The sequence below is a fragment of the Streptopelia decaocto genome, assembly GCF_964273445.1.
Source record: "Streptopelia decaocto genome assembly, chromosome: 5".
NCBI classification, from domain to species: domain Eukaryota; kingdom Metazoa; phylum Chordata; class Aves; order Columbiformes; family Columbidae; genus Streptopelia; species Streptopelia decaocto.
The window spans coordinates 16,656,996-16,682,210 of record NC_138659.1 but is presented as its reverse complement, the minus strand read 5'-3'; the positions used below and the strand labels follow the sequence as shown (position 1 = coordinate 16,682,210).

The 25,215-nt window shown below is 41.6% G+C and overlaps 1 protein-coding gene across 2 annotated transcripts in view; it reads right to left on the bottom strand.

Annotated features, from left to right (window-relative positions):
• The window catches only part of TEDC1 (tubulin epsilon and delta complex 1), a 67,563-nt gene that overhangs the window by 28,527 nt on the left and 13,821 nt on the right, over positions 1–25,215 (bottom strand). For both annotated transcript variants that reach the window (XM_082052315.1, XM_082052316.1), the window contains exons 4-5: positions 20,352–20,522; positions 14,532–14,630 (exon numbers count right to left, since the gene is read on the bottom strand). In XM_082052315.1, coding sequence (XP_081908441.1) covers positions 14,532–14,630; positions 20,352–20,522 — 270 coding nt within the window. The remainder of the gene's footprint in view (positions 1–14,531; positions 14,631–20,351; positions 20,523–25,215) is intronic.

Sequence of the window (25,215 nt, the reverse complement as noted above, 5' to 3'; positions counted from 1 at the left end):
CACTTGCAGACGAACAGGTCAATGAATGGACCACTTGACATTCTTCTCTGTGGAAATGGCACATATTAAAACAGGAAAAAGAGATCAGGAAAAAGAAGACTGAAGTGCAAATTTTATACTTGAAGAGCCAAGATGAAGATGAATGAGAATAGAAAAGGTACATTTTCTTGCCCAAGGGTACCACTAATTTAGGGTGCCTAACTTGACACACCTCAAGAGCCAAATTTTCAGGCAGCACTAAGTACTTTCACCTGAATATATGCTCAGTTAAAGCACATCCAGTAGGTACCAAAAAATCACAGTTTACTTTAGAGAAATCTCATCCAAATGATTTCAAAGGAAAGCACCGAATTGTACACAGTACTGCCTGACAGCTGTTCATACTGTACTGCCAACCAGAACCCCCATGTAGCTGATGTCAAAAAAAGACCATTATTCATCTGTTTTATTCAGACTGTTTCTGTACACAGAACAAAGCACTATCCATAGTCAGTTTTTTTTCTTACTCCCTACATACTCACTTATTTTTGTATATTTTCAGCAGACTACAAAAATGCATATATAAATCAACAGGAACAAGCAATTTCTAATTTGCTTTTTAAACTCATCTGAATTCAGAACTGATGCCACACTTCTGAACAGTTCCAACATCCTGGTTTCTGTGTTTCCACACTGGACGTTACTACACCATGAAAAAGTGTTAGGCATAGAAGGAGTGTTTCCTTTGCGTGTGTGTGTGTGATGAGTGCTAACTTCAGCAGGGGAACTAACTCTTTAGGCTTTACCCTCCCTCTTTAATTATCACATCCATTCTTGCCACCAGCTTATTATATCCACCTACTGTGTCCTTCCCTGACATCCTTATCCTGCATTTGGCAGTGAACAGACAAAAACAGTATCCTTGTACAAAGCCAAAGAAATGCTTTTTTTTTAAAAAAAAAAAAAAACAGCCTGTATTGCAAACACCTACGAAGTCAAGAGGTTGGCTTTTTTCCTTCCTTTGAGCTTTAATATTTTCTCTTCAAAATACAGGGCTATGTAGCACAGCTGTGCACAAGCGATGTCTTGCCCTCCTGTGGGGGCTTTTCTGTACAGGTTCATCTCTTCTCAGCCGAGCACACCATGGGCTGCCAGCCCCAGAGGCCACAAAAGGCTCCCAACGCCTCCTATTCCCTCCCCATCTGCTCTGTGCGAGAAGAGGGGCTGCGAGGTTCAAGTTCATGACGTTTCTTGTGCAGACCATCCCACAGGTGCCTGCCACCTCCCTGTCACCTGTTTCACCTACCGGGCTGCAGGGACCAGGCTGGATGAGCAGTGACATCCAGTTCTGCTTCAAGGGACAGCTCGTCAGGGACAGAGCTGCGGAGCTTCACCTGCACCCCCAGGGCACCATCAGATGTTCACCATTACTAAGGCTGGCTTGTACAGCATCCACCGCAACAGAAACACAGCCTCTAAGCACTACAAAAAATGTTAAGTGTTAAACAAAATCTAGCTCTCACCCAAAGACATAAAAAGAAACACAAAGAACAGCTTCCACCATTGGAGATCCAGCAGCACATAGAATTATCACAGATGTTAACGTTAAACAATGAATTTAAGAAGTTATTCAATACGCAGATTAGTCAAAGCGTGCCAACTTGATATGAATACAGTTTCTCCCAGCCTAGCTCTTCTTTGACAAGCCATCATAGCCTATCACTGCACACAGGTATTTTCACACATTTAAAAATACACATTATTGACTAGAGAAACTACTAATTTAAAGGCTGCTACAGTCTCCCCTATGTGAATTAATTTCCCCTGCTAGTCTCTTAACACACTCCTTTAAATTAAGCGACAAACATATTTAAAAACCACCACAAATCTGAGACCACTTGCAAAGCATGAGTAACAGCTGATTTTATACATCTATTTTCTTCACTATTAAAACAAAACAAAAATACCTGCCAGTAGAGCTGAGTTAACATTATGGGCCAATTGCACACAGAGTTTAATTTTACAAGGCTATTAAAAAAAAAAAAAAAACAAACCTTTACCAGTCTCCTCCCAATCTGAGCTGCATTCTCACCTTTAAAAGCAGATTTCAGTTCAGCTTTCCAGAAACAGTTCAATTGTGACCAAAGCCATTACAACATATGAATTTAACCAGAGTTTGTTTCCTTAACTAGCATGAGGCTGGAGAATGCAGTGATCCTGTTTTGCTTGACTTTCTGGATGGCTTTAAGTGTCTTTTTGATGCAGCAGTAAATGCGGGACTAAAGAGGTCCCAGTGAGGGATCACAAGAACATAACAGCTCTGGGGCACTTCAGGATCAGCCTTCATCAACAGCCAGATTTTGGCACAAGCCTGAAGCCCCTTTTCTGTTAGAAGCTGATAACTGGTTTCTCTTTTGGATGAAAACAACAGTAATGACTCCACAAGCAAAGATGCTGTGCACTCTCTAGTGGCTACTGTTAGCTTCAAGGCACGATTCCAAAGACAGGTTATGAGTTTTAAAGCTCCGCACCTTCAGATTGTTTCATGAGATACAATTTGTTCCTTCAGGGCCCAACATGCCAATTAAGATCCACCAGGCTGGACCAGTGAGACCCTTTCAGACTCCATCACCAAAGAACGGCAGCAAGTAACAACTCTCACTCTGAAGGTGAAGAGGCAGCATGACCAGAGTATTTTGATATGAACGTGGAGACAAGACATATCTCGCACCACACATGGTGCTGCATATCAGCCTCAGCTGACCCAGCTGATAAATGAAAATGTCATCATTCAGCTTACAGACACCAGATGTGACGCTGGTACAAAGTTTTCTGTAGCAAGAGACAGAGCCTGCCTGACCTCTCTGCACGAGCCCAAAGCACCACCCGAGCTGGGGCCGCCTGCTCCCATCACTGGGTTTGTTACAGCACTTCCACTAAAAAAAATGATCCAGTGCCAAATGATGACAAAGCACCTCAGCTTTCTCTCTCCGGCTTATTAATTCCAGCTGCATCATCTCAGGTGGAATTATATTATAGTATGTCACTGTCATTGTCACTGTCACAGCATTCAAATTATGTTAAGCGCGGCATAAAACAAGCAAAAGCAGCAGTGAAACTCAGTATCAGCCTAGCAGTTTTTCTGTCACTGGCAATCACAACTAAGTGTTCGTATCAGTCAAGCCACATAGCGCAGTTCCCACTTCAGTGCAGTACCTATCTACTGTGTTTCAGAGATACCTTCCTTGCTTGTGGTGTGGGAGATGAAGATATTGCCGCTACACACTCCAACAATTTATGGAGTCTGTGATGAACCACTGCATCGTTTTTCAAGGACCAAGAACTCCACGTGCTTGGTCAATAAAATGTACTAAGTAATAACTCATCCCCAAAAAATGGTGATGGCAACTCCAGAACTGCAGCTCTATTAACTCCTTTTTTTTTTTGTATGGATAAGTTTAGCTGAAAGCAATATTAGTGACAAATTGCAGCCTGGGGAAATTTTCAGATCAAGGTAATAATGCCATGAGGTAGAATGATTTGCTTTAGTGTTGCTATATAATGCTGCCAGTTCTTCCAATGGGACACTAATTGCAGCCAGAGGCCACCTTGCTTAAAAAATATCTAAAGAAATATTTTAGCACTAAAACTGTCTGGAGTAATAAAAAAATAAAGCATCCTTCCCAAGAAGGGGCACTGGTAAAGTGAAATCGGGTACAGTACAGGGTTCAACAACTATATGATTCACGACGAGCTAGTGCTTGTCAGCTGAAGAAGCTGGTCTCATGCCAACACCATGAGCCACCCAGCAGAACCACGTAAGTGGGAAGTGGCCTCCGGAAGTCTCTAGTCCAATCTCCTGCTGAAAGAAAGGTGCTCAGGGCTCTGTCCAGCAAGTCCTGAACATCAACAACTGAGATATCACTCCTCCAGGATCTGGTTCCAGAGTTTGACCACCCTCATGGCAATTTTTTCCCCTTATATCGGGCTAGAATTTCTCATGCTCCATCTCGCATCTGTTGTCTGTTGTCCCAGTGTACCCCTAAGAAGAGCCTGGCCCACGTTCTAGCCGCAGCCACCTCAGTGGCCTTACTGGACGTGCTCCTGTGTGCCACTGTCCTTGTGCTGGGGACCCCAAACCAGACGACACCTACCACTCAGCCTCACAAGCGTGGGGCAGAAGGACAGGATCCCCCTTTGCCCCGCCAGCTGCGTTCCTGCTAACACAGCCCAGGATGCAGTCAGCTTTGCTGCCTGGGCGCACAGCTGGCTCCACCTGGACCCCCAGGCATTGGGTTTGGTTTGTGGGGTTTTTTTGCAAAGCTGCTTATTAAGCAGTCAGCTCCCAGCCTGTTCCATTGCAAGGGGTTACTCCATCCCAGACACAAGTCTTTGCACCAGCCCTCACTGAGCTTCCAGAGGCTCCTCTCAGCTCATTTCTCCAGCCTGGCTCAGTCCCCCTGCATGGCAGCACTGCCCTCCAGCGCCTTCGCTGAGATGCCCAGGTTGGTACTGCCCACACGCTGGCTGGTGCTGTGCTCCATCCCAGCATTCACACCAGGGATAAGACATTAAACAGTACTGGCCAAAAAGCTGAGCCCAGAGCGATGCCACTAACAATCAGACACCAACTTGAGTTCAGTGTTCCAAACCATTTTCCACTCACATTATCACTCACCCACCCTATCTCTAACCAACTCAGCTACAAGGATGTAGGGATTTTCCTTGAGTGATACACAAGCACCGGCACATGCTCTGTCCCTCTGCCTTTCTCAAAGCTCTTTAAGTCCTTGTACCTGTCTCCTTCTGGGAAGGGATATTCCACACCGCTTTGAATGGGAACTACCAGCAGGATCTGAGGGGGCTGTGGGGTGGAAAGTGCCTGTCCCAGAGCAGACAGAACCGAATCAGCTGGTAACAGCAGGCAGCAGATGAGCATAAAACCATCTGATAACGCCAACAGTTGCAGGGAAGGAGAAACAAGAGAAGATTGTTTTGATCATATTCATTCTTTGAGATTTAAAGCAGGTTAGCTCCCGCAGAGGCTTCTTTCTTTCTTCCTACAGCATGAGGAACAGTCACTCCATACATTTCTAGCCTCTCCAACCTCCCCAAATTAACTCTCCCATGTGTACCCATTGATCCCTTCTCCTGTCACCAACCCCAAACTTCCACCCTGACCTCCAGCTGCTTCCTGGCTCTGGATAATCCTTGTCCATCTTCCAGACAGGATCTGGAATCAAGCCCCACTGCTTCTGGAGCGCGGTAAAACCTCCAGAAACAGCACAACAGGGACAACCAGGGAAGTCAGGAGAGGAATTCCTCACCCAAGGTAACTGGTCTGCTGTCTGCCACAACAGGAGACCATACAAAGCATCCAGAGGCAAGTTGTTTATATTTAACTTTTTTTTCCAGAGTCATCCCTTCTAAAATTGACTTGAATCTGCCTTATCAATGTACATTATCTTGCACAAATTGATTGCTCTTGCCTCTACCATGCCCAGCTGGCCAGAGCCTTTCACTTTCTTAAGAAGGATCAGGAACCCAACTACAAGTAGACACTGTCTAAAAGCAGCTTTGAAGTCATTTGACCTCTTTAACTCTTTCTGATTTTACACGGCTGGCAAGGGTTGCAGCTGCTCTGTCTCATTTTTGCAAATGAGTACCTGACCCACCGTTGTCAACAGGTTTTAATAACTACTACAGCAAATCATGTTTTATGTGATAAATGTCAGCAAATGAACTGAAAACCAATTGCCTACAGTATTTTGGAAGGAAAATGGCATGCCAGCCACCCCCTCCTTCTGTAGAGTGAATCATTAAAAAGAGGCAGAAATAAAATTCTTTGTTTCTGCCACGCAGCACAGGGAGGGCAGCACATGCTGTCGCTGACAGTTCCTTTGCTTTCTTAGTGCTTATTCTTTCCTTGCAATGAAACATGAGAAGGAAAAAAGATATCTGAACCACTGCGAGGTTTTTTGATTTCATTTTTAAATTGTTTTCACAGTAGCCACTCTCCTACTCTACACAGAACACATAACAACAACCAAATCACCCCATTTGTAAGAGAGTATTCACTACTGCTGCAGTAATTTTAAGGAGGGGTTCCCATGTACACAGACAGAGGAAACAAAATACAACAGCTTTTTCAGGTTTCAGTAACCTTCAATGTACCCAGCTTCAAACCAACTGAGCCTTCTCCCAGAAAAACAACAATAAGTAGTAAGTATTCAGGATTTTAAAGGTGATCTAGGCAGTCCTACTAAAAGGACCAAAATGCTTTAATGTATTGTGCGAACACCCTCACGCACAAGGAAAATGCGGCTTTCGTGGTACAGCTCATCCTCCCTGCAGGCTCAAACTCTGGCCATCCCAGGGTAGCAAATTTCACTGTGCACGGCCCCGCAGAACACACTCTACTCCTGACACTGCACCACCAAAACACCAAACTAGAGATACCTAGAGAGAAAAAAATAAAGCTTTCAACCAACAAAACCCATGAGGGTTTAACGCCAGCTCTTGCTCCATCGTTCAGCTTACATATATCAGAGGAAAGGTGCGGTCTAGGGCAGGGCTCTCGGCCAGGGTCCCAAACCCAGCTCAGAGCAGGCGCTGCTGTGCTCCTGACCTTGCTCATCGCACATCTGTACAGCACAGAGGCTGCGTTTCCTTTGAGCCCACAGGTGACCTTCAGACCAAATCCATCTGTACGGCTTCCACTCTTTCTTATTTGAACAACCACCGTCAAAAAAAATCAAGTGCTCTGGATCATCCAGCTCCCTCGAGCTTTCTTGCGTGAGCCTCCAGGCCTCCTGCATTTAGGTGCTGGAGGTCCATATATAATTCAGTATGTTATCAGATCTGCTCTCCTTTGCAATATTAATATGTTAGCTCCCATGTTAGTTCTCACCAATCTGACTACCATGCATGTAAAATGTCTAAAGTAACTGTGGCTGAAACAAAAACATGAAACATTAAGTAATTTAACAGGGGAAAAAAAGCACTGGCTTTGACTGGCAGTGTTGTTCAGAGCACATGGCAGTAAGTATGTTTTACACTTTTAGTGCACAATCCAGCAAGATAACTACTAAGGCTGGAAACTGAAGCATTCCAAGTTTTAAAGGGCCAGAATTCGAGCTGCCTAAACAACACCAGATTTGACCATCCCATGTGCATAAGGTCTAGAATTATGTGACAAAAATATTTCTCTTCATAATCTGTCTCACCAAGGGCCCAGAATGGCTGATGCTCACTCCACAAGCTATTCCTTTTATTTTTAAATTGCATATTATTCTGCCTGTTCTTCAGAGGGAAGCCATGGACTTATTTGCCATACATCATTCAAATCCCATTCCGAAGACAGAATTTTTATCTTCCACATAAACAAGTTATCTTTCCTAATGACCCATGTGAGATGAGATGATAGTATTATTGTCATTTTACAAATGGGAAATGAAAGCAAAGAGATGAAAGTAAAACACTTCCATTTTTCATTTTTGATGCCTTAACTGAGACTTCTGAGATGTGATTTTCAGAGAATTTAAAAATTACTTCATGGATCTATCTACTCAGCACAACTCAACAACTTGTAGAGATGCTTTAGGTCAGCTCCAGTGGAAGAAACCAGGTAGGTGATGCAGGTTGCATTAACACACCATTCTAGCAGCTCTGGGACCCAGGCTAACCCTTCAGCAGAGCAGCATGCTGCGAGGACCTGCTGCACCATCGGGGTTACGTCTGACATTCCCAGATGATGCTGCCTGCACCACTGAAACCCTTGAGGGGCTCCAAGCAAATGTCCCGCCAAGTGCAGTAGCAGCCAGGAACACTCAGCAGTTCCACAGATCAGAATCCTGAGCATCACATTGGATGCAGAACTCATCAGCAGCCCAGCATGGAAAGTCTAGTTTAAGTAATTTGCTGCAGGGGACTTAAGAACGCAAAGGCGGAGGAGCATTGTAGCTCTCCAGGATAAAGCTCCAGCTCCTGACTTCACTGAAGAAGAGCCAGAGCACAAAGGCTCCTCGCTGTCCATTCTGCCCCTCTGCTCTGCTCCCGGCCTGCAGCTCCATTCCCTGTGCTCTTCAACCTTGGAATGGTTCAGTAAAAGCATGTTAAAGACAAGAAGAGAGAAAAATCTGAATACTTTAAAAGGGCAAAGCATTTGGTATTTTTATTCAAAGTGCTGTTGCGAGCATAATTATGCAAATTCAAAAAACTTGTCATAATTGACCTTTTCAAAACATGTGTGTCCATGAGTATAACATACAATTAATTCATTGGCAAACTCGGAAATTTATTAAAGGTCAGCAGTTCTAGAACTTCTGACATCATCATTAAAAAACTTTCTTAAGATGCCCTTAGCAGCAATCATCAATGAAAGACAAACTTGCTTCAAAACAGGTAAAATTTTTGACGCATTGAGTTAGAAAAACTTGTACCTTTACAGAAGTTCTGTAAAGGGAAAATAAAACAACTGTTCTTGCCACAGAATCTATCAGCTTACTTGTTGTTCTGAAAATTCAACAATGCCAGAATCCAAAGATTCTGGTCACCTGAAGCCCTGTAACTACATTTAGAAAACCATCAGGAGTCACTACTAATTCAAATCTAAGTTTACTCTGGCACTATGTAGAGTAAGTCTAAAATCTCATTAAGTTTAGATCCTTTGGAGCTTGGACTGTCTCTTCTGTCCTATTGCTCCAAGATCTGTGTGGCAGACCTTCATAATCCTTTGGGGAAGATTGATCTCCACCTTTCCAATCTCATTGACAGCAACACGGTCCCTCCCCACCTGGAAAACTGGTCCACACTACAATCTTCCTACAATAAGGTCACACAAACCTGGTGTAACACCTAGTAAAGTTAATCTCCATGAAGAGTTCTGTGGAGTCAAGGCTGGCCAAGGAGGAATTTCAGACAAAACATGCACAGGAAAACCAAAAAACACCACCAAAACAAAAAATCCCACGTTTTCACAAATACTCACAAGCCCCGATGCAATTAGTCTTTAATTTTACGTTGTATTGGTTTTCATGCAGGGTCCACTTGAGAAATGTGAAGCATTTTTTCCTTTAAATAAACTGAATCATGATGACAAATAGGCAAAGCAGTCCTTAATTAGAATGGTAGTTACCACATGAAATAATGATCCTGTTCCATGATAGAAATGACAGCACCATGGCTTTTACCAAGGGAATGAAGCAACGAGCATAAAAAAAGCTGAGGGCCAGATCAAACAGAATTATTTGCCAGAGCATCACAGAAAATAATGAATCTACAACAATTTATACCAATGAAGGCAGCTTGCCCTTGAAGCTCAAGGTTATTTTTTCAGAAAAGAACGAACCTTTTTTTGTGGAATTTGCATGCAGTACAAGCCTTTGCTTCCTGAATTAATCTTCTCCACAGCAGCATCATGGACTATAGCAGGAATGTGATTTCATTTTCCATTGGTACCTACACTCTGAGGAATGTGCTGGTTCAACTGCTTCTTGTACAACAGATGGAAGGGCATCATAAAATCTCAGATGGTCCCCTAGCAGACTCTTTGAAATTCAAATAAGGCTACATACCCTTCACCCTGCCATACAAGACCATAACAGGGTTGATTACGGAAATACTACATACTGACACAGGTCTGCATCGAATCAGTAAGGTGACACAGTGTCAAGCGTAGCAGCAGAGTTTTAACTGTTTATTTTCATTTAGCGCCTGCCTGCAGTGTCTGTCACCACCCAGAGCGTTATATGAAGTCCCAAACAACCAGCACAAGGACACCAAATATAGCCCAGCACACAGCAGCTGGAACTATCCTGCCATAGTTATTTCATTTTCATCCAAGATGGTCAGCAACTTCAGATCCATTTCTGGAGATAATGCAATACCATGGCAATTATTCAGTAACCAGCTGAGTAAAATGTTAGATAACAGACTCTGGTTTTGCTGCTCTGCCTCCACGTATGTTCCAGGAGGTGGTATGGACCAAAACAGACCAAAAACTCTCACGTGGTCTTTGTGCACTGGATATACGGGTCAATCTTACCATTTAACACGCCTGTGCAGGTAAAATACTTCAGCAGATCAGGACTTTATGCAAGAAGTGCATAAGCCCACATGTGCATGCACACGATACAAACTGAAGACTCAAATTACTAGGTAACTAGTAAATGCATGTTTGTCGTTTTTAAAATTCAAAGCCTATCAGTTCCAAATGCTCCCAATCTGAGTGTACTTGGTCTGAAAATAACACGAGCTCTCTAGTGCTTTGCATGAATTCAAACCTTGGGCTATTACTCACAGAGAATAAACCTGTTGTGTCACCCATCTGTAAGAGCCATCTGGGACAGATGTTTTAAATGGAAAGTGCCACAAGATTTAGGGTCCAAAAAATCAACTTATCTTACAGCTTGATAATTTCCCCTTTAAATGTCCCAATAACAAATTATGAAGTCCCATCTGACTGAAGGAAGCAATACACACACTATACATTGGCTTCTTTCCCCGAGACATGAACAGTCCAGAGAGCAGATCCATGCTATGCCCATACCATCCCACCCAATCCCTGCTGCTCGGAGAGCTAAACCTCCCCCTAAACTTTTATGGGCATGGAACTGCCCATACATTTTTTATGTAATGTCAGATCATTTGCTTGCTCCTGTTTACTTGCTACCAAGGACCTTAGCTCCTTAAACCAAATAAATATTTTTCACTAAATTCTGAAATAAAATTATTAGCTATTCACACCGAAGTTTTATGAATTTCTCTGCATGTCCATCTGGCAGACAGCTGCATTATTTATTTGCTGTCACAGTCAGGAAATCGATCTACTAGCATTTAAAGGTGTCATCTTCACTCATCACAATTTCAATGATCACTCCAGCACTGTCAGAATTGTACCAATAACCCGAGTTCCAACTACAACTTTTAATCTCTGCTAATCACAAAAGCAGCAAGATTAAATTCCATATATAAAGCAGTATACGAAGACACACAAGAAGCTAAAGGATTAGACTGCTTTGCTTCAAAGTTCATTGATCTCTATATGGTAACAATTTGATGAGAATGTTAATTTAATGACTCTGAAGTGCAACATAGATTTTTTCAGGCTCAAGGTAAAACATCAGAACTGTTGACCCTGCAACGTAGAATTAAGGTAAATGGGCTTCACAGACAAGAATAGGATTATATTATGCTCACAACGATGAAAAGCTACCCAATTGTCACAACCACCGTCCTCACAGTCGCAAGAGGAATGTGACTTCATCCTCAGAGATAGACCGTAGTGCCCTGGAAAGTTTGGGGCAGGTGTTGCTTACCCTCAGCCACATCTTTGCATCCTTTTGCAACACTCTGCAAGCCAGGGAGTGCTCAAAAGACATGAGGCAACCTTGGGAAAGGAAGGACATACACGTAGAGGTCAAGAGCTGATATCAGCGCATGTACTTCAGCTGGAAGTGGAACACCAGCTGAAATAACATCCCCTCCCATCACTGACACCCCTGGGCGGCACAGGACCAAACACAGCTGTGACTGCATCTCACAGCCACACACACATAACCACAGCCAAGCCAAACTGCAGGAAAAGCTGGAATTTAAATCATGGCTCACCAGAGAAAAACATAATTAAAACTATTACACTTGGAAAACTTCCAATGCTATGAATCTGACAAAGATATTTATGATGATAAAAAAATAATAATGTCCAGTAAAATCCCTGTACATAAAAGCAGTAAAAGAGTTTTATAGTCAGAAATCCAAGATAAGAACATTTTAAACAAATTAACGTGCAACTTTTCCATTTCATAAACTGAAGTTTAACTTCACAGCTCTCTGTATCCTATCACACTCTTCCTGTCAGACTAAACATCTCTTATATTATTAGAGGTCAGAGCAACTTATCTCATGGGATATTTTTGATGAAAATGAACTCTCAGCTTCAATAAAACCATGTAATTTCTGTGATAGCTAATTTTTTGACACTTCGATCCACCTTGCATTTCCATCCTTTGAAGGGTGCCTAACATGAGGAGAAATTCATAGCAGCATTCACCAACAGGGGTGCATTACAGTAAGACATAATATTGACATGCTTGCTCTTTTTATTGATCCATGCAGCAGGTTGTTATTTGAGGTAATGTTAACAGAAATGTCACATTACTTAAAGAGAAAAAATTATTTCACAGTTTTTGGAAAAAACATTTGGCAGAGTGCTGCCATCTGCACCAATATTTGAAAACCAAGCTATTCAAATATGCATAATTTACTTAAATTTTATCAAGATATTTGAAAATTAGAGGCTTTTTATTGTATTTTGCAAAAAAGCCTCACTTTGCATATTGAATATTATATCCATCTGGAAAACTGACACTGAAACAGCCTTGCCTTTTCAAGCCCATACCACCTTGTTACATTGGGCTCTTCATATATCCTGAGCATATGACTTCTGGAAGCTGCTTTTGGAAAATAAGGGTAAGGGGAGACAAAAGCTATGAAGATTGCTCAAATTATGGCAATCAGAATTTTAAGTTTCTCAAAAATACATATACTGAAGTGTTGTGATGATTTTCTGCATTCTTCCCTGTTTATTTTAGGCATAAGAGAGCAGCTCAGAGGAACTCCTTTTCTTGAATAGGTTTGAGAGCTTCCAGAGATTAAGAATTTCACAGCTGATTAGGCTGACAAACAATTCCAATTTTGGACCAGTCCAAGCAGCAAGTGACAAAAGAAAGTCCAACACACATGCACTGGAGCTTATTTGTGATTGCACCTGTTAAAGCCCAGAAACTGGACATGGAACCTCTGGCCACCCACAGTTTATTTGAAGAAAAGATCTGCCCCCTGCCTCTGTCCCTCCCAGTGATCACCCTTGTTTTGAAGGGGTGTCCCTTGCTATTTGTATTTGCTGTTTAAGCTGGGGAAAGGTGCAATGAAGACCCCACAGATTTTAAGTAAGGAACACAGCTGCCCACTAAGCCTCCTTAACTACAGCACTTGACCCAACCACAGTGTTTAAAACAAAAAGATTCCTTCCATTTTATCCTGAGCCTCCACTGAACAGCACACCTGAAGCAGACATCCAGAAAACGGGATCTCCATGCAAGGAAGAAAGCTCCTGGAATGATTCATTAACAGCACAATCAAAGCCAAATAGGCTTTACTAGAGTATCGTTATGCTTTACTGTAACAGATCAGTGACCTATCCAGGGTAAGGCTTTAGAAAAAGGTAGTTGTAAAGTCCTTCTACACAGCTTGGAAGTTTCTAGTACCAGCCCACGAGACCTTTCTGGACATTTGCTAAGCTCTGGAAGACTACAAAGCGTAGGCTTCAGAGGACTGTGCTGCTGTGTGCTCTGAGCTGCTAAGCAAACCATAGGAGGGGGACTGTGAAGCCAAAATGAAAAAGAAATCTCAAGCTGACTCAGCCCTTTGCTCTAGAAAAACAGTAATTTTCTACGAAAATGTTCAAAACAGCTGAACCTTACCAAGAGGCTGGATGTGAACCATTCATCCAAGGAATGCTCGCTAACAAAAGACTAACTAACGTGGACTTTACTTTAGGGTCTTTGAACATAAGACTATCTCTAATCCTCAAATCTACTTATCTGAATTTCTTTATGTGCGGTATTTACAATGCCCACTTCTGTTTTTAAGGCAGAAGCAGAAATATTTTGAGTAAACAGACATGGGCAGTCTGCAGAAATTTGCCAAATAATGATTTTGTTAGGTCTGAGCTTAGGGAAGTGGAAGTCACCATCCTTGGAGGTGTTTAAAAGACGTGTTGATGAGGTTCTTAGGGACATGGTTTAGTGCCAGAGTTAGGTTATGGTTGGACTCAATCTTGAGGGTCTCTTCCAACCAAAATGATTCTATGATTTCATGATGACACATATGAAAACACTGTTTTACTGTGACGATGACTGAGCATGGAGCAGGTGACCCAGAGAAGCTGTGGAGTCCTGGAGCACAGGAGTGGACTAGGTAACCTCCAGAGGTCCCTTCCAACCTCAGTCACTCTGCGCTTCTAAAATATTTCTCAAAATAAAGCCCCTTACTGCCATCCAAAAAGGGAACCAACTTGTATCATCTCTGGAACTAACGAATGCTAGCATCAGGTTTGCTTTGGCTTTCCTGGAGAGATAAATCGGGTCTCTCCATGTTCTCACTGACAAGCTGCTCAGGCAAGGCCAGAGACAGAAGCTCTGCCTGCCTGCCCCAGGTGTGGTTACTGGTAGCATACAACAACAGTCAGTCAACTGATCAAGCATATTTTATTCTACAAGCCCTTTCTTCAGTGGCACTTTCATTCAAGTCTCTCTCCACTCCCTGTCTACCAGTTTGTACAAAACTTAGCCTAACACCTTTATGTCTATGTTCTATCAAACTGGAAGAAACCATTTGGTGAATACAAGTGAAGAAACTGACAATTCGATATATAAGCCCTTATTTCTGTTGGAAACAAAATTTAAAAAAATGTTAGGAGTATAGTCTTCTGCTGAACAATGTGTGTGTAAAGCCTACTAAGCATTCAAGAATTACAGGAGAAGTATTACCTGTTTGTAGTTCTCCGGTTGTCTAATGAGATCTGTTTCTGTGACAGAAAAATGTCCAAGAGTCTGGTCCATATGAGAGCCACTAGTGAATAAATGGATCTGAAATAGATTAAATTAAAAGGTATTTGTCAGTACAAGGACAAGATCATTAACAACATCATTAGCTACCATCTAATTGCTGCACGGATTAGAATGGTGATGAGAACCAGTGGTTACAAGTGGTTTTTAGTTTCTTCCTTAGTTTCAGGAAAACACTACGTAGTTACAGTAAGTTTCTTTTTTACTGCTATATATTGTTGGCTTTCACTTACTGGGACCTTGTCCCAGCTGCACTGGTGATGGTATCATCAATTACTTAATGAAGAAGCCTTCCAAGTTAGTCAAGGGAACTATAAAAAGCAATTCCTCCTATTCAGAGCTGATCCCTTTGTTACTGTAATAACCGCAGCTGCCAAACAAGATAGCAGTGCACATTTGTCAGACAATCGCTCATATTTCATTAATATTTCTGCCAGAAGACAGAGAATGTTTCCTGCGTTTCTTCCTTTATTCTAATATGAACTTTATCATACACTTGGGTATTGACAGCTATTTTAAAGTTGACAGGCACTAGGTAATTATCAACCCTTCCGTGAAACTTCAGAATATTTTAGCGTTCTTTTCCCAAAACTCACTTCTGGTGACAACCATCTGTCACATGTACGGAGCTATGAGGGTTTAAAAATAAAAGAGCACCTCCCCGCACAATGTTCTTCCTTTCTACTTGCCACTCCTCTCCCTGCTGCATTCTTGCATAACTCTGGCTGCCAAACCTTTGGGCCTCCAGCACCAGGGATGGATTTCAGCCTCTCTTCTGAAGAGTGTTGCTGCAGCAGCATCACTGGCTAAAGCCCAAGATAAATACTCTAAAGGTGTTCACAACAGAGGAATAAGGTGTCCCTCTGAAACCAGACAACATTGGAATAATTCAGTATTTGTAACAGAGAAGTAGACTGTAGACTGAAACAGAGAAGATGAGAAGGAGGCTTATTCATAGCTCACACACACTCGCACAACAGGAAGAACTTCTGCTGCATTAAATAATGAGCTGTTGAGATCTAATGGCAAATTAGCTTTAGGGAAAAAAAAAAGGTTTTCAAACCAAATCTCTCAAGACAAAGATATAATTAACCAATGTAGTAATTTACAGAGTAACGTGGTAGATTCTTCATGCCGAGAAGCAGATGTATCCAACAAGTGCAGTTTAACTCACTTAGAAATTACTGAAAATGAGGTAATCACCAAGCACCGGTCTCTGCCCTCTGTTATTCAGAGATCAAGACTTTTCTTCCTTGTCCTTTTCTTTTTTACTACAACAGATATATAGATATGACCAATCCACTGTAACACATATTATTTTCTACTGTTTATCTTAGAGGAGGCGTAAGAAACCGCTCCATTCATAGGAGATTTTGCAGTGCTGCTTCGCATTCTTACTGACAGAATATAACTCTTGCTCTTACAGATTCCAAGCATATTACTACCATTATAGTAATTTTACCATGATCTGATAATGCCAGTTATGTTGCACTCTTCTTCTATCATCAAGAATACCTGTTAATGTAATTTTATTCCTACTAACCTATACACACAGACCACAATCAGATGTTCACCTTCTTAACTAAATTCATTTCTGAATCCAATCTAACTCTACTCTATTTCAGGTGTAATTTCTGTCCCAGCCTTTTAGTGGATGGAGGACAGCTGAAAACACCCACATGAAATCCATCAGCTTTGCAGAAACTCCCTTGTCCCTCTATTTCTTTTCACATGCTGATTGTGGCAAAGTGCACATAACATACCCAAAAAGCAATGCCAGTTTCAAAATATACAGGTTCCTAACTTCTTTTTCTGAAACTATGCAAGGCTTCTCATTCACATTTTTTAAGGCAAAATGGTAATTCAAAGCCTAACTAAAAACAGCTGCTCTCCCCTATGAATTCAAGAGAGATCAAAACCCAGACAGACAGATATTCCTCTGGCACTTGACAGAAAGAGGAAGAAACAGAACAGAAGAAACCAAGAGGCGTGCCTTAAAACAGTTATTCATCCTTCACACTTCCATACATTTGAAGGTATATCAGGTAAATATGTACCACCAGGAATTCCAAGGGAATTATAATGGTATTACTGTATCACACTTTCAAAGCAGGCCAACCTGTCTATGTTGAGAAGCCATTATAATGTTATTCAACAGCTCGTAGCCTCAGGCTGCAAAATTCCTCTGCAACAGAGAGGTTAAGATTTCCCCGAGGAAGCTTTCCTCCTACAGCAGGACACGTGTGTGACTGTAAGCTTCAACATGCCTTCTGGGAGCTGGAGGCACTGCAAAGCAGCTCTTCAGAAGAACCAGCAAAGAGGAACAGCCACTCAGACCACCTAACAAGCAATTCCCTACACACAAACAGCTCCAGGGAGGTTTCGCTCTCCAGTAACCTGCACTGGTTACTGCAGAACTTCACACCATTGACCTGAAGTGGCTGTGGGCAAGACAGAGTAGATAGGAGCCCCAGCAATCAGTTTCCTTTATAATTTGTGTACTTTAGAGAAAGAACAGCCATTTATTTTTGCGTGTTTCTCCCTCATATTTCCTTCCCACTGCTCCCTTACCCTTTCTTCAGGCAATACAGTAGTATTTTATTAAGACAGGAGTCATTAGTTCTAACCTGAAAGTACATGGCCCTGATCACTCAAGCAATTCAGAATTTGTTCACAAAAATCGTCGAAACAGAAAAGAGCTTTGGAGGTCTTTATTCCTACCTCCTGCTCTAACAAGTACTATCGCCAGCATCAGTTTGTGGTTTTGTCTATGTGAGCCTTGGAAACCTCCAAGGACAGAGACCATTCAGCATCTCTGGTGACCTGCTCCAATGCTGCCCATCATCCCAGAGACACCTTTACTAATACACCTGAACCTGCCAAGCTATAATCAGTGGCCCCTTTCCCTTTGTCTTCTGGCACTGTGGAGAAGACCATGGATACATCTTTGTAACTACCATCCTTGTAACTACCCATTAAATAGCTGAAGGCAGCCACCAGGTGACCTCTCCTTCAGCCTCCTCTCCAGCAGAGCAAACAAGCCCAACTCCTTCAACCTCTTACTGGAGGTCATGCCCACCTTAGCTAGTCCTTGACTATCTTGGGAGCCTCTCACTGGATCCCCTGTGTACAATTCTTACTTCCAGTAGCAATAACCATGCTAAAAAAATACAGAGTAGAAAAGCAGTCATCTCCTGAATAAGAACATATTTTCCAAGTGTGATGTGTTTTTCTCAGAAAGGCCCAAATAGAGAATAGGGTATTTTAGAGCCTGTGCGAGTCACAGAATGAAATCTGTGGAAGTGCCGCCACTACTCGGCAAAAATTATAGCTCATGATTAGCAGTAAATAAGACTGTTCCACGGTTGAGATACATAACCTGTGAAGTTATTAAACAGAGCGAGTAAAAGCCATAATTATCATTTTGTAGAGAAAGTCCTCTGCAAATCTGTCAGCATAATTAAAAAACATAACACTCATTAGCCTTTTGCATACTGTGTTTGTGGTTTATAAGAGAAAAGGAGCAGCTCATATAGAGGTCATATTGGATCAGCTCAGTCTTCTAACACAGACTAGTTTAAGAGTCTTAAAATTAATGCAGTAGCACAGACAATTTCTCTATGAAGAGTCAGGAAATATCAATTATTGTTTATGCAGCTCTTATATTGTATAAGTATGTTATATTTTGTGTTACTATAAGTGTTAACATTCATGTGGCACTGTAATGAAGTCCCTTCCAAAGTCAATTTTACCTTTCAATTTTCTTGCTTTTAATTTGGACTAAAATATAAATCAGAGCACTGCACTTTATTACAGCTTTGAACAGAACTCCCACAGTTGCATGTATGGATTTGAGTATGTGTAATATCAGTGTGTGATCACATACAGAGGAGCTGGGCTCCATTATATCCTCCTATGTATACATCCGTGATGGCAGCCCTCTACATATGCTGCAGAACATAGTCTGATTGTAAGAATCATCACCAGCACCGCTTATTGCTGGTAATTTAGTCCAGTGATGACTGCTGGAGAAGGCAGTAATGGCAGCTTTGGGAAACTGGAGCAGAGAAACATTCTCCCTTCTGATTATTCTTCCAGACTCTGGAAATCATGGTCCAGGGAACTGTAACATAACTAACTTGCCTCTTATAATTGTCTGACTGTAACAGTCCTAACTTTAGCAAACATTTTTCCTCAGAGAGCCACAGAGGAAAAGAAGTCCAAGTTTATTTCAAGGCACAATCCCCACAGGAGGTCATCATCTCTCTGTCAACAAGTTTAGCACATTGTCCAAGCAGCACATCTCTTCATCATTTCAGTGCCTGATCTGGGCCACTGAGAGTATCTGTTTATACTCAGGGCTCCAGGTTCAACCTGCTCTTAATTCTTCCTTGGTCTCATTAACTGCAGATTGAGGTATTGAAGATGCCTAATGATTTGTTACTGCCAAGTACTACATAAATCAGAGCACTGATGATGAGTTATGGAGGTATTTGCCGCACCTACTATAAAAATCAGCATATCTTAAATAGAGGTAGCTTATCAAGGTGGAGAAGATGCCAATCATTTCATTTGAGTTTTACATCAATAAGCCACCTCTCCCAATAGCATCCCTGTCTGTAATTTCGGTGCAAAAGCCGATGACCACACCTGCACGTAAGGTGAATTGCTATGTTCATTTCCAGATCAGTGGGCAACGAGAAGCAAAAGGTTATTTTGGATGCTGCACACACAGCACCTGATCTTTCCCTAGGGCTGTCAATCAAACATCTTTCCTAGCAATCAATTCACGTAAAGAACAAAATGTAACCTCATTATAGTTTTCAGCATTGCTCTGTCAGTCACAGGATTAAAACCAAGAAGGCATCTTCATTCAAAACCCCCTTGTTCTGATTCTGACAATTTTCTGACAAATGTTGTTCTTTGAGAAGAAACGTCTCAAAACTGTTCTTAGTCTCAAAAAGGTTTTCTGTGAAGGTTCTAGGTACAATACCAACTGGCTCCGTATGTTACCTGAAGAGATATGAATGGAGAAAGGGGGCCTAAGGAAAACATTACTGAATAACTTTTAGGACTATCTTTAGAACCACTCTTTTTAAATTTGTCTCTGCAGTCACCACCACTGTCACCTTCAGGACTGCAGGCTGTTTCTATCCTAAGCAGACATAATGCTTCCAGATGTCTGTTATTTTCAGACAGTCATATAAATATCATTCATAAATTGGAATAGAACTGGAATCTCAGCACTGTAGAGACCACCATTGATTCCCGATTTAAAAGCAGGTAGATTTTGTGTTCTGCTCAGATGTTCCCTGGTTCTTCAGAAAGGGAAACTGCATTTTATTTTGCTGCTATTGCTTTCAACATCCAACTGCTCAATATTTTGAATCCACATTTCTGAAGAACTTACAGTTCTGAATCACTACTTCCTGTCTGTGAGACCAGAATGCTCTATCTTGCCCTTAACAGGCATTTTCTGAGAAAAATTGAGACAGCCTATGTTTGCAGAAGTGACTAATGTGCCAGCCTGCAAGAGAGACTTTTATACAACAATTAAAACCTTACAAACACTCACGGTTCTGCCCCACTAGGGAAAGGTGGGGACATTTATATTTAAAGTAACCCAATCTAATCCACAGAAAACGCAGAAGCAGCAAACAAGAATAATTTGTACATTTAGCACTGGCTGACAAGGCTTTTAAATAATAAACAATGCCATAGTGAGTCAGAAGAATCATTTACCTTGTACAAAAGTTTGCATTGCTCTTGGTGCTGAGCATGCAAACTCCGCCACTGGAACCTCAGCCTGCCATTTAACCACTGAAGGTAGCGAACATCTACTCTGTCTTCTGGCCCGTACTCAGGTGCTATTTCAGTCGGACCTTTCTGGCTGTTAGGCAGATCATCTTCACACTAAAAGCAGAAGAGAAGACCAAAATGTTTTATGTTAGCTTCAACCCCTCCAAATCATTCAGTAGTGAAGAAGACACAAGACAAATAAACCAAAGATGCAAAAAATCCCCAAAAAAGGAAGTGAGTTCCAGCTGTAGAGAGAAATTGTAATCTTTTAGGATACAGAACTGGGAACAGCCTAAACAAGTACCAAAGTCTGGAATAAATATCAACTCCTCAGCTATGACGTGATGAGCTGTCTCCTCTCCCATATTTCATTTTCTGTACCCAGGAAGACACAGTGTTCCTGAGACAGCAAGCATGTTACCCAGATGGGAAAAATCACATTTTTACTATATTCTAATAAGTCAAAGAACATAAAAAACAGATTTAGCTCCTCCAGTGTCATCCCCAAAGTGCTGCAGGCTCTATGTGGTGACTCTATTTTGTAAATTAATACCTTATATAGGGACAAAGCTGTGGGCCCCTGCTTATCCAGCTATTTTCTTTTCTCCATCCAGCATCTCCCTTCTTGCAGGACAGAGGAAAAGAAAGAGTCATGCGGCTGACACTGGCCAGGAGTCCACAGAGGCACTCCCAGCTAAAGTTGCATCTCCTGTCTTGCCTTGTTTTGTCTTTCTCAGGGTTAATTTGGAAGGAAGAAGGGAGAAGCAAAGAGTTTCCTTTTGTTCATCTTGTCCCACTTCCCTTCTGCTGCAGGAAAAAAAAAAAAAAACACCACACACACAAAAAAAAAACAAACCCCAAACAAACAAACAAACACACACAACCAAACAAACAAAAAAAACCTCACACTCACCAAAAACCACACAACAATGACCTTCATCTTCTGGATGAAATTTCTGCTTGGCCAGTGGCAAAAAGCAAGCACATTTCTGTCCTATTTCTGCCCCAAGGAACACGAAGGGAATTCTGCTTCCCCCAGCCTCTTGCACAAAGAGATCATTCACATTTACAACCAGATTTCTCTCTCTGTTTTCAGCTAAGACTCCTGCAGATTGCAAATTAAAAGGGGAGGAAGACATGGGTTGTTTTACTTCTGATGCCAGTAACACCACTTAACGTAATGCTGAGCTGCTGACTTCATCCAGTCTATAGAAAGTACATAAAATAAACACAATCCATAGTTCCAAATTTTTTACTACAGCATATTATAAGAAGTAGAAATAACAAAGAACTGTGAAGGCCTGGTTATTTAGAATGGGGGTTCACCAGCTAATAAAGTATCTTCCAGTTGTTGGACTCTCAAGACATATCTTTCAAGTAGGCTTTTTAAATTTCCACTTTAAACATAACTGTTTTCAAGAAAACACTTAAGCAGATATTTGGACCCATAGCCCATGATGGTATTTAAACATATGTGCATCCCTGCTTCACAGACTTCCATGTCCAATAAAACCTTATAAAGATTCAGTTGGCAGGCAAAGCTTGAAAGTAATTTCAATTTGGATCCTGAACTAAAAATGCAGACTGTAAACGAAGAGAGTTTAGTCTTCCCTTAAGCTCAGATTTCAGCAGAAGTATATCTATAACCGTGACCAAACAACCCCCTAATGCTTGTTTTAACCTTAGTATCACCTCAGTTGACAGGGCCTCTAATACAATGAGTGCTCATATTATTTATAAGCACAAAAATACTGTTCTGGTCACATAACAAAATGTATCAAGATTACAGGTTTTTTCCCTTTGCTCTGTGGTTCAGATAAATGCATGCTATAAATCACAGGGGCACAGGGTTGGTAAAGGGCTTTTCCTTTTAAAGGCACAAATTCATCTTTTAAAAAAAAAAAAAAAAGGACGGTCTCTCCTTTGTGCCAATTTCACTGTCACTCTTTTCTCTTTTTCCTCAGATGCCTTCAGCTCCTTGACCCGAAGTCAAAAGGCACTGCATCCCAGGGCACTGCAGTCCTAACCTGCATGGTTCAGATGGTCTTGCCCCTACCAGGAGAGGTTTCTGGACTATGAAACCATACAGATATGATTACCAAGTCATCCCTAAACATGATGAGCCAAGCAATTGGATATTAGCAACTACAGCAGAGAAAACACATGTATAAACAACATTAAAACACTTCAAATAAGCAGCCAGAGAGTCACAAGGCCAAAGAAAGATTTGGGATTCCCAGACTGAAATCTGCATTTTCTATCATTTACAGTGCAACTTCCCTGGTTAGAGGTTTCAGAACGGCACAAATACCGCTCTCCTGGGGATTCATTTCAGGAAGGAATGGCATTAGACTCGACTGCTTTAGCAGTACAGTGACAAACACCACGCAGAGTTAATCTTATTGTAGCAACCTGTCTTATTAATATTAAAATAAGGAAGCCAGCCAGTGCATTTTTAACAGGATCTCTCCATTATTTATTTCACAGACTGCACAAAAAATTTACTTTTGCTACGAAATACTTAGCCTGGCATAAAGTAAACAAGGTAAAAAAAGAGGTCTTGCATATTATACCATGACCTCAATTTCTAGTCCCATCTTTACAGTCTAAGACTATTTACTGCTCTCCGATTGGGAGAAAAAAAAAAAAATCACTAAAATACCAACCCAAGTGAGAGCCTTTGCTTCAAATACCACCGTGAATTTATCTAATCTATGGAGCAGTACAGCTACACACCTACATTCACTTCTGAGATACACAAGTGCATGTTATTTAGTGAAAGTCATAAAGAGAGCAGCCAAGGCAACTACTTGGTGCTCCCAACGTCCTCCCCGCACTTGGAATGCTCCCACCAGCTCTGGAAGAGAACATTTCAGAGCCACTTACCAGAAAAGCTTTTTGCTTGTAAACTGTTTGCTGAAATTAATGTTTCTCTTTGATTTCATTTCAGAGAAGGACTCCAGCTACAGGATGGTGGCACAGGCTTGCAGATCAAAAGCCACATCAACATGTATCAATACCCTCACTGCAGTGACAGCTCCTTTTCCCATTACACAGGCGATACCAGAGCTGGTCTTGTCAAACTGGACTATGTGGACTCGCCAGAGCAGCTGTTCTTAGCGTACCTCAGGCAGAAGCCATAACAGAATGAAGCCCCTCTATTCCACTTCCACTGTCACTCACCCCAAACAAGCTCTTTTGTCCTAAAAGCTCAAGGGACTGCTGTTGGGACATCTCGATATCCATTAATTGGCAAGATCCAGAAAAGCAAGCACAAGCCTGATGAAGGTGACATCTGTATATTTACATAACCTCTCTTCAAGTTAATTCCTGAACTATCACCCTGTCCACTCTTAAAACTTAAACCCAGCTCTCCTGTGGTAAAAACCACAGGCAAATAACCAGTGAAGCCCTATAATAAATACACAACATCATGCATCACTATCCCAACTAAGGTAGCTCAAGCTACAAAACCTACCCCAAGCTCATAAATACATCTCTGCTTAGTCAGAGCTAAACACCGTTTATGTCCTAAGAGCATATATTTAAAATTTTTGCAAGGCTGCCTAGAATTCAGTCTCTAACAAACACCACAGAGTTTTGCCCTAAACATTCAACACCAGGCTATTTCAAGTCCAATTGTTACGAAAAAAAATATGTTAGACCACTCTCAAAATGTGTGAATGGACTTGCAGTTAGACAGTGCAGCAAGTGCAAAAAAGCCAACACAGTGCTCTGAACAAACAACTCAGATTTACTAAACAATGAATTCAAAAAAGCCATCAACTATAAAACTACTTAGAGGAAAAGAATAAGGGGTAGAAGAAACAGAGGGTGTGAAAAAAAGACAGGGTGATGTATCGATTTTAATTCCTATCCCATACATCTGAGCAAACAACTTGCATGCAATGTGCTTAGAGAGAAATTAAAGATTAATAAGTTTCAACTTTTATAGCAGAAATGAAGCTTTTATTTTTGTTTTAAATACAAAGCAATCCCATGTTATTGGAAATTGGAGAGCAGTTCTGCCAACAGTGGATGGAGATAAATTAAACAAGAACTTCATTATATAAATAGTTTGTCAAAGAACAACACAAGCATCAATGTGTTTGTAGACATGTGAGAAGGGAGTGTTTTTCCACTACTTGCTCCATTTGAGGATTTCAGTGACCTAGGATGGGGTCGATTTGCTCTGTTCATATACTTTCAGCTAAACAAACTCCAAAAATTGTTTTAAAACCAAATTCCTTGCAGTTTCAGTGGAGATCTTACAATATACCAGAAGCAGTACTGCAAAGAAAACCCTTTGTTGGGCAACTTCACCACACTTGTACACTTTCTGTACTTTCCCAATTCATATAGCTATCTTAACGCTTATAAATCCACTGTGCCCTGTACACACAGTGGAAATGAAGAAGAGACCCTTGCTGCCTGCACTGCTGTACAAGAAAGGCAATGGCAGGGCTAGTTCCCTGAGAGATACACTTTTGTGACTACGAGCTGCCACCTTTTGGTAAAGGACAGGCCCCGGCCACCACCGGCTCATCCCCAGCAAGCTGGGGCTTTTCCTGGACACCTACCAGACCTCTGCAAGGATCAGCTCTCTGCTTCTGTATCTGGACAGGCAGCAAACAGCCTGTGGATCTGCCCATGGAGAAGCAGCCTCATGGGGACATAGATAACACATTTAACCCATGGATATATGCATTAAGTCAACTCCGCGACATCAATCCTTCAGCAGAGCAAAATAAAGCCGCTGCCGATTGAAACCTCCAGTGCACCCTCCCAGACCACTCCTCACTTTCAC